Here is a 10422-nt window from a genome sequence, read left to right as displayed (position 1 = left end):
AACAGTTGGAACAACGACTTCGATCTGTCACATAATTCGACAGGTTACCCTTTTCTGCGAAACACTGCACGCCAACCAAGGAAATTACCTTTTGACGCAATCATAGCCTTGACGGTGATGCAACAAACGAGGAAACCTTATGACTTTGTTTAAGGTTTAAACAGCTAAAGCTATGAAAACCACAATATTCTGTGGTGAATATACTATAACCTCGAGCCTTTTCTTTGGTTATTTAATTATTATTATTTTTATTTGTAATTGATATATATTATTTTGTTAATAAAACTATAACAAACTAAAAACATAAGGGAAGAGGGACGACAACTGTTTTATTATATTTCCACCAAAATGTGTTTTAAATAATAAAATCAAAGCATGAGTGACAGCTGCACAGAGCAAACACAACCATGAGAGGCTGTGCTTGCATGGTGGTGTGCAAGTGTTTTGGTTAAAACAAACTTTTTTTCTGAAAAGGTTAAAGCTCCATAGTATTAGTTTAGTAACAGGGGTCTCTCCAGCTCTTTAATAAACAGAAAATACATTTTCAGATGGGTTGCCAATTTCATCCAATCAGGAGAGAGTAGGCCTACTCATGTATTATCATACTTCAATTTTACAGTGTTCCAGTTTCAACTCATTTATTTGTGTCCTAGAAAGGTCTAAGCCTATAACACCAGAAATGACCCCCCCCCCCCCCTCCAACTGTTTACTATACGTTTATTGATACTTGTGTTGATGTCTTGTATGTATGTCTTCATGAATTGAATGTATTCATGAATGTATGTCTTGATGAATTGAATACACAGGACCACAATGGAAAAAAGCCCTTATAGGGCTTTTGTGTTATCCTTTTAGCACCATTGTATAATTGTACCACTGTACTATTTGCAAACTGTTAAGTATTCAATCAATCAATCATCACCTCCAATATCACCCAATTAGCCTGTATCCTGTATAACTATAACAAATTGGTATCCCGACATGAACATTTATTTTCTGTTTACTAAGGTGTCGGAGTGACAGGGAGACCCCCGATACTGAACAAACACTATAGCAATGATTACATCAGAATATTGAGCTAAATTACACTTATTTCAACTTTTAACTCTTAAACTACCTTTAAAGCACGTTATTAAACACTGGATGGTGGGCGATGGTGAGGGATGAAGGTGAAGTCAAACGTGTCAAAAATATACTTCACTTAAACCCACTATTCTTAGTAGGCTAAAACGGACTTGAGTTACAACTGTAGGCTATTTGGACCGCTTTTTTCCATTTTCACCAAATCTCTTTGCTAGCCACGCAAGCAACATCTAGCAATATCTATCTGATCGTATTGAACAACGTTAAACTCACCAATATTGCAGTTGTACGGAACTCTTGGATTATCCTCTTTATATCTAACAAGTTTTTGTTTCATAAAAATCCACCGTGTTATGAGCTACTTCCTGTCAATACATTCTGTGCTGGTGATTTGTTTCCTAAGTGTTCCAGTTTGGATATAGCATCTGAGTTGCTTGCAGCTATCTCTTTGCCAGAAATGTCAGATCTGCAAGCTCACAACGCGGCCCAACGCAATGCGCTGTGAGCTTGGAGATCTGCTATTTTTGGCTAATGTTCCACCAGTGCAGTACAGTATATAGAAACAGCATTAAAATATACAATTTTATTTCCATCCAATTACTATCCAAAATTCCAAAAGGTCAAAAACTTTTATTTTGATTGTGAAATCCATATATTTCCTGTTGTTCTGTAGCTTAGCTGTGGCTCACTTGACAGCTTCAGTCAGAGACTAGGAGGAAACAAAAACTAGACTGCCATCTATAGTAGACCAGTGCATTTGAAGCTATAGCTACTATCTGACCCCTACCTCACTGACTGACTGTAACATGTCGGGGGTTAAAATGCCAGACGCGAAAGAAGAATTCTACAGCAAGCCATTTGCGGTGCAGCTGTCTAATATTTATCTGAGCATTCTTGCTCTGTTCTGCTTCAAACTCTTCATAAAGATCTCCCTGAGCATACTCACGCACTTCTACGTGGTCAAAGGGAACCGTAAAGAGGCAGCCAGGATTTCTGCAGAGTTCTATGACCATGGTCAACAACACAGTGAGTATGCAACACCAACTCAAAGACAGGTAGAGGTAGGCCTGAAGTTAAGACATGCCCTTCAGTATATGCCAAAAAATATATTTAACATGAAAAATATACTTTGCTGATACTATCTGAAATATGACATGCATCTCATTTCAGTGTGGGGCTTCAGTGAATAATTACTGTGTAGTTACTGTATCGGTACAGATTTTCACAACACTACTATAGTGCATAATATAATATATTTATTTTTATCTTCAATTGCCCATTATCTGCTGAAATCTACACAGTCAAATCCTCTGTGTTAATTTAACTCTAAGAGTGGACAAACAACTCAACTGAGACCCATGCAGTCAGCTGTGTTTTCTTTCCTCTCTAATTTATTAATAGAACAGGGTTATGAAACCCCCCCCCCCAGCGGCCTACTTTCCATTCTCAACTGTACCTCAAAACAAACACACACACACACACACACACACACACACACACACACCATTTGCTGTTGTCAGGGTCGGGCAGTTTATGGACATTTTCCGGGGAGATCCAGAGAGCAGACGAGAGCCTAATAATTCAAAATGGAAACTCTACAGAATACTAATCAGGTCGGTTCAGGGCATTAGTCACGCTCTTTTAGTTCAGACCTCCCTCGTTCCTCAAACTATGTTTGATGTTTGGAGCTGCAGTGTGATCTCATCCCAAACTGACATCCGTCAGACCGTCATTATCGAGCAGAACAGACTGCATGAATGCAATGGCATCATGAACTGAACAGAGGAAATTGAGCTGGTTTGGTTTCTGTATATTAACTGAGAGGTATGGAAGAAGATGATGATAAAGCTGTATGGAATGCATACGGTGTGATTATGGACATCGACCCAGGTGTGTTTTATTTGTGATGTTTGTGATACACGCTACCATATTTGCATCACACTAACAGCATTTGCAAATTAATTTCCCTTAGTTTGTCTTGTTGGTATGTCATACAAAATGTGTGTAGTCACACATGTTAAATATTTTTTTGTTTGTTTAGTTAAGTTATTTTGTAGTTTACTTTGCTTTATCTAGATAAAAGAGTGTAGAGACACATGCAAGACAAACAGGAGTTACAGGAATCAAAACGTGTAACTCACAAAGAGCATGTGGTCAGAGTTCCAACAGGCTATACCACCATGACAATTTACCAATAATGTGCCAGGACAGTGGTCCGTGACTGAAAACTAAATGAAGAGCATGAAGAAGGTCAATGTGGCAGATTACTTCTATTATATAATCTTCTTAATTTGGACAACGTATGGAAGTTGAGAGGGAGACGGTGTAAGAGAGACATACAGAAAGCTGAGAGGGAGACAGTGTAGGAGAGACAGACAGCTGGAAAGCTGAGAGGGGGACAGTGTAGGAGAGACAGACAGCTGGAAAGCTGAGAGGGGGACAGTGTAGGAGAGACAGACAGAAAGCTGAGAGGGAGACAGTGTAAGCTTGCAGAAAGTCCAAATGGACCAATTCCAATAATCTTTACACCCACCCTTCATTTGGTCTAAATGATCTAAAAATAGGGCCCAGATTAAGAATAAATATAAAAATTCCCCTACAAGATGAAAGCACAGTGTAGCTATTAATGGACAAGGCCATTCTATTTTTTTCTATTTCTATGCTGTCACAGCTCTAAGGGGCCTGTCTGAACGTATTTTGTTATCACACGGGGAGCATCGTCTCTCTTGGATCTGTGGGGATTCACTGAAGGTGGCACAACTCATGTGAAGAGACGCATTTCTACGTGTCGTGTAGAAAAAAGTTCCAACACATTTCAACGGACAACGGTTACAGCAGGCAGGTGTGTGCATGTAAGTTTGACGGAAGTGCGCCCACTGTCAGATTCTCTGTGCCTCCTTACCTGAACGCCTTCCAATGAACAACAAATGAATTAATAGGTGTGTTAGTCGCTTCCATGTTAAAAAGCTTTTGCTGTAGTGTCTACAGCGGTGGTTATGATAGTGGGGTCTGGGGACCCCCAGGGGTCTTTCAGAGGGTAAAATTACTAGTTACTGTAATATAGCATAAAAGCAAAAAAACGTTTTTTTTTAATAAGTTGTGAATAATTAGGAATACTTTAGAAAATATGCAACAAATCTTCTCTTATGGGGTCCCTGGGACATTTTTTTTTCTCCGATGGGGGTCCGTGGCTAAACTCATTTCAATTTAGGGGTCCTTGACATGGAAATGTTAGAGAACCACTGATATATACAGAGCTGTCGTTTCTTTTTCAGGGTCCTGGGCCGACCGCTCGCCTCTGCATGATGCTGCGTGTCAGGGCCGCTTGCTCCCCCTCAAAAACCTCATTCAACAGGTGGGAGCCAGAATCACAACATTCATACATAGAGGCAGAGAATGTGATTAACCCATTAAAACCGGGAACGCGTCTGTGTAACCACTTAAACCATTATTTTATACTTTGGCTATTCAAAAACAGCAGATATACAAGCTCATAGCTAGGCACAGAGTGCCGCGCTATGAGCTTGTAGATCTGCTTTTTTCTTTTTATAAAAAAAGCAAACATTTGTAATTTAAAGGAGACACACCATGATTTTTAAAAAAACACTCAGATATACTCATCCCAAGTCAATTCTCTCAGGCTTATAAAGCACTTTTAGCTGCAATACCAAAACGTCCTGTTGGGCAGAGGGGTGCTACTGAGCAATCCTGTCTGTCAAAATACATGGGCAGAAAGTTTCGTGATGTAAGCAAACATGCCCATTCTGAGATGGCCTGTTCAGACACGCCCATTCTGAAAATCTCTGAAATGAGAATGAATGACTGAATGTTAAAAAAAAATATTTTTTGGGGTACAAGAGACACTGGGGAGCCCAAAAAATACTAAAAAAAGTGAAATTCATGGTGTGTCTCCTTTAAAGCTTTGCTTCTGGGGGGTCTCTGGAACTAAATATTTTGAGATGGGGGTCCGCGGCCAAATACATATAATTTTGGGTGGTCCTTGACATGAAAAGGTTTGAGTACCACTGATATTATAGCAACATACGTTCTTCAGAAACCCGTTAGGATTTAGAAGACATTTGTAGATGCGTTCCCGGATTGAAAGGGTTATACAAATGACCCCAAGGTCAACAGCGTACCCATGATCACAGTACATTGTTCTGTGTGCTAATGCACGGCAGGTAATGGAAATATCCTTTGGATCAATGACTGTTTCTATACCTCAGGGTCACAATGTGAACGTCATGACCATAGATCATGTGACACCCCTCCATGAGGCCTGTCTGGGAGGCCATGGGATGTGTGTCAGGCTCCTCATCGATGCAGGAGCCAATGTAAGTCCCTGTGTGTGTGTGTGTGTGTGTGTGTGTGTGTGAATACATTACTCTGTTGCTGTAACTTTAACCCATTCAATCCGGCAACACATCTGTGTAATTTTACATTTCTTTGGCTATTCAAAAATAGCAGATATACAAGCTCATAGCGCGGCACGAGTGTAGATCTGTTTTTTTTTTAAACATCTTACATTTTTTTTGTTCTTTGAACATATATATTTTTAAAGCGAACATTTGTAACTCAAATCTTTGCTTCTGGGGGTCCCTGGAACTCAATATTTTGAGATGGGGGTCCACGGCTAAATACATTTTGGGGGTCCTTGACATGAAAAGGTTTGAGAACCACTGATATACAGTAGCAACATAGGTTTTTCAGAAACCTGTTACGATTTATTAGACATTTGTACAGTAGATGCGGATTGAATGGGTTAAAGGTGTTCTTAGTTATTTTGGTGGAATATAACAGGCATATTCACGTTTTGGCCTATAACTCTTGAACTGTATAGGCCAAAACGTGAATCTGCCTGTTACAGAGCCATCATGAGGCTGAAAAATGTAGGGTGGCATTTCTTCCTTGGCCTAGTGGGGATGTGCGTTCAAAGTTTCACAGAAATCGGAGCATTCATGACTATTTACCAATGGACCGAATGCCCCCGCCCCCCAGTTAAAAATCAGTAAAATCACTATAACGATAGAAAGCAATAGAGGATTTTTTTGAACGCTCATCTTTTAACTATTATCATTACAAACTAATAAAATAACCCTTGTTGTAAAAAAAACAAAGTTGTCCTTTAAGGATAATAAAATGTGTCGTTGTCCAGGTCAATGTGTGCACCATTGATGGTGTCACGCCGCTGTTTAATGCCTGTTCAGTGGGCAGCGTATCCTGCACTGAACTCCTCCTGGAGAATGGAGCAAAACCTCAGGCTGCTGTTTACCAGCCATCAGCCATCCATGAAGCCACCAGCAAAGGTATCTTATCTATTGCTCTGGTTCTCAACATGGGGTTCAGGGACCCCCAGGGGATCCCCAGCTAAACGATTTTTATTTGGGAACCAAATGGACCTTTAGGGGTTTGTAACTTTTGGGTCTGAGAGATAAAAATTGTATCGAATGAGGTTCCATGGCCTAATGCATATCAAACTGGGGGTCCTTGAAATTTTGTTTTTGATTTATATTTATTCTATTTGTTGACATGTTGATTGAAAATAAAAATCCTTCTTCCAATCTCACACCTAATATTTAGTTTATAGGCATTTTCTAGTTTCATCAAACACATAAAGTTGAACTAAACTTAAAGGGAAACTTTGCAGATTTTGAACCAAAATCTGAACCCATCTGACATCTTATAAATTATATTGTGTGGGGGTGGAAAAAAAGTCCTTGTGTATTTCTCGCACAAAATGCGGAACGTGCACACCTGTGATGTCTAACGCCTGCTAATGCAAAACGACACGCACACCCAATGACGCAAAACGTGGCTTTGAGGTCATCAGACCTGGGAAATCAGGTCACGGAGGAAATCACCGTACTTCTGTAAAAAAAAAATGGCGCTGAACGGGTTGATTTTAAATGACCGTGATTTTAGATGTCCGTCAATGGCAGTGAATGTATTAAAGAAACACACCTTCAACCAGAGAGGTGTGTTTTCATCCTTGGGTGTGTTTCATCCTTCTCCTCAGGTCACAGTGGCTGTGTGGAGGCTCTGGTGACGTGGGGAGCAGACGTGGACATGGACATCCCTCACCTGGGGACAGCGCTCTACACAGCCTGCGTCTACCAGGAGCTGGAGTGTGCCAGGAGGCTCCTGAGAGAAGGTTCAATGAATTATTATTAACTCATTACAACATACCGTGCATTTGAAAACTCTTCTCTAAAAGACTGTGCTGTAAAGCTGTAATATCTGTTTTCAAAATATTATTACACATACTGTAGGTATGCAAATGCTATTGAAGCGTGCTTGCAAAAGATACATATACGTTACAAAACCAAATATAGGCAAAAAGTAGTATAATGCATGTGTACATTCACAACATATGCGCTCCATGTACACACCAAAACCAATACACTTGCATTGCACAAGTATACATACAGTACATGTCATGCAACCAGGCATGCACAATAATCCCACAAGAATACAACATGGGGATGTTTCCATAATGAGGCACACTAAACTGTTCTCCATACAGGGGCCAATGTCCAGAAAGGGAAGTATCTGGACTCTCCTCTCCACGCGGCAGCAGAGAAGAACTGTACCGCCATCGCCAAACTGCTGCTGGACTTTGGGGCTGACGTTAACGCCAGGAACCTGGACAACCAGAGACCTGTGGAGGTGGCTCCCCCTAGCAGTCTCACAGAGGGCTTCCTACTCCTGTATGAAGGTACCAGTTTCACTTGATTTTGGTGTTTTACTTAGTGTTTTACTGGTCTGTTCACCGTCCTTGGGCTCTGTAAAAGGTAGTATACTAATAAAACACATTGTTCTGTCTCTCTACAGCGACCCCTCGACTACTGAGTCAGTTGTGTCGTCATTGTATCAGAAGCTGCGTTGGTAGAGAGAGACTCCACCTTCTCGCACACCTTCCCCTGCCCAACGCGCTCCAAAACTACCTCCGCTACAGATGACTGTCTGCCTGCCTGGGTTGCCACAAGAACTATTTATGACACAAACACTACACGGCACCTCAGTAATGACATCCCCTCAGTAAAGACATCCCTTCAATAGAGACATCCCCTCAGTGAAGACATCCCCTCAATAAAGATCAGGGTGTGATTTGTAAAAAAGTTTTTTATTTTTTATTTTACCACAGCCTTATTCGTCGCACACCAAATACAGAAAATATCTTATCTACAGTACAGGTTCAAGGGGAGCTACAAGGGAAAACATATAAAACATATCCCCATCGGCGATAGAAATGAGTGACCAGATGGGGATATCAAACACCTCCATCCCTCTCAGCAAATCGAACCCTGAGAAGACATCCCCTTAATAAAGACTTCCCCTATAGAGCACTCAAGCTTAATATAGATGCATGCCGCGGGATTGGGTATCAAAAGCAGGGCAACAACCTTTTGCGAAAAGGGGGGCTAACAATGTCTTTCTTTGGAAAAAGCGGGGGGAGGGGGGCTTTAAGATTATATTAACTGTAAGAAAGTTTGCACATAAAAATTGAGCTTCAATCCCATCCCCATCAACATTGTGATTGGCTGATATGCGCACATGAAAAACATATGCTTATGTAAAACTGTTTCAGCTTGACTTTGTGCCAATATACCAACTTTCTTACAGCTCATATAATCTTAAAGCCCCCCTGCTCCGCTCAGTGCATGGGCAATGGCCTCTACCAGGGTGCATTGCCACGTATCCCGTTTGTGATATTCATGGACAAGATCTCGACTCGGCACTATCATGGAGGAAAAGGTCTACAGCTTGGTGAGCTGAGGATTGCATCACTGCTTTTTGCAGATGATGCGGTCCTAATGGCATCATCAGTCTGTGACCTCCAGCTGGGATGGCTAAAGGGGCTGGGATGAGGATCAGCAGCTCTGAATCTGAGGCCATGGTCTCAGCAGGAAGCCAGTGGATTGCCCAGTCTGGGTAGGGAATGAGAACTTACTGTTGAGGGGAGGACACAGCTGGAGATCACCGGAGAATTAGAGCAGGAGGAGCGGTATTGCACTTGCTGTACCGCACTGTTGTGATAAAAAGAGAGCCGAGCAAGAAGGTTCACCCTTATTGGTCATTCATGTGATCCGACACATATGAACCCACTGTAACTTCAAACTCCATTTAAACCATGTTAGATTCATTGAAAACACTCATCCTTGGTTCTGTTGACTGATATCGTACTTCTAAGCGTGAGTTTATGAAGAAAGTTTAACTCATTTTCTGCCAAAAACGTTTATAAACGTTTTTGAGAATGTAGCTATTGCCTGCCAAAAACGTTTATAAAAGTTTTTTGCAAAAAAACAAAAGTTTTACCAAAAAAATATCTAATCTTTTATTTGGGGGGGGGGTCCGTTTTTCCGTTCGTCACAAAGAACCAGGAGATAACATTTTCCGAAAAGTTGCTGCTCCATTCACTTCAATGTTAAAAAATAATAATATTAATAATAGTACCAGCTTAGAAAAGACTGGCAGAGGCTAAAAAAACAGCCCGCTCAAGCACTAGAAGGAAAAGAACAGTCACCAGAACCAGGGACATATGTTTTTAATGAGTCTAACATGGTTAAAATTGAGTTAAGTTACAATAGCTTTAACTGTGTAGCGTGTACAATTAATATCAAATATCTAAATATTGAATCAAGTAACTGTCTGGCGTACACACAAAAGCCAGAGTAGACGTTACAATTATCACAGAAGTGTTTTAAAGTGAAATACCCCTTTAAGTCTTTTGAGCATGAAAATCATGGGCTTCTGAGTGACACCCAGCATGCATAGTTTTGTGTTTTTGACTAAATATGGCATGTTCAGATGATAAATAATAAAGGTCTGAAAACTTTTGCAGTTAAAAATATGTTTCCTTTATTAGCTGTTTATCTATAAGATTAAAGAAAAGATGGCAGCTTTTCTTTCACAGCTGATTGAGTGGATGTGTTGGTGGAGGTAATGAACATAGCAGTTCTTAATAGAGTTTTAGCCTGGGTTACAGTATGTTGCATTTAACCACTTTAACCCTGGCCATTATAGGTGAAAATGTCCCAAAGGGTCTTAAAAATTTAGAAAAATTGCTGATATTACTCACAGATGGCTGACCACCGGAGAGACGGGTGACAGCCGGAATGTAGACGGCATACAGGGAGCAGTATGGGTTGGCGCCCCAGCCTGTGTCTTCCGTGAGGAAGAAGCCCAACAAACCCACGGTGAGGCCTTTAGGAGGGCCATTCAAGCAAACCGCAAGTGGAGCTAATACCATTAGACGGCCCAATCTAGTGGTATCGGCCCAAGGAACCATCACGCCAGAAGGAAATGTTTGGATCGGGATGGTGCAGAGGATCTGGTACA

The 10422-nt window shown here is 41.0% G+C and overlaps 1 protein-coding gene across 3 annotated transcripts; it reads left to right on the top strand.

Annotated features, from left to right (window-relative positions):
• Positions 1-1827: 1827 nt before the first annotated feature.
• asb5a (ankyrin repeat and SOCS box containing 5a) lies at positions 1828-9848 on the top strand. Of its 3 annotated transcripts, none has more exons than XM_084041185.1 (7): positions 1828-2109; positions 4359-4438; positions 5310-5417; positions 6239-6389; positions 7100-7234; positions 7607-7790; positions 7915-9848. In XM_084041185.1, exons 1-7 carry the CDS (start codon positions 1890-1892, stop codon positions 7970-7972), a joined length of 936 nt encoding a protein of 311 aa, XP_083897311.1. In that variant the 5' UTR covers positions 1828-1889; the 3' UTR covers positions 7973-9848. The 3 variants fall into 3 exon arrangements, with proteins under 3 accessions (XP_083897311.1, XP_083897310.1, XP_083897312.1); XM_084041184.1 differs by having other exon boundaries at positions 7607-7798; XM_084041186.1 differs by lacking the exon at positions 1828-2109 and adding an exon at positions 2605-2973 and having other exon boundaries at positions 7607-7798.
• Positions 9849-10422: the final 574 nt, after the last annotated feature.

The sequence above is a fragment of the Gymnoscopelus microlampas genome, assembly GCF_963454915.1.
Source record: "Gymnoscopelus microlampas genome assembly, chromosome: 18".
In the NCBI taxonomy this organism is placed as follows: Eukaryota; Metazoa; Chordata; class Actinopteri; order Myctophiformes; family Myctophidae; genus Gymnoscopelus; species Gymnoscopelus microlampas.
Note: the sequence above shows the minus strand (reverse complement) of the source record. Positions and strands in the feature narration are given on the sequence as shown.

Excerpts from the sequence above, each read along its gene's own strand:
- asb5a (XM_084041184.1), top strand. The coding sequence starts at position 1,890 with ATGTCGGGGGTTAAAATGCCAGACGCGAAAGAAGAATTCTACAGCAAG. Across the intron at positions 2,110-4,358 it reads TGACCATGGTCAACAACACA|GGTCCTGGGCCGACCGCTCG; the intron begins GTGAGTATGCAA and ends TTTCTTTTTCAG. Across the intron at positions 4,439-5,309 it reads TCAAAAACCTCATTCAACAG|GGTCACAATGTGAACGTCAT; the intron begins GTGGGAGCCAGA and ends TCTATACCTCAG.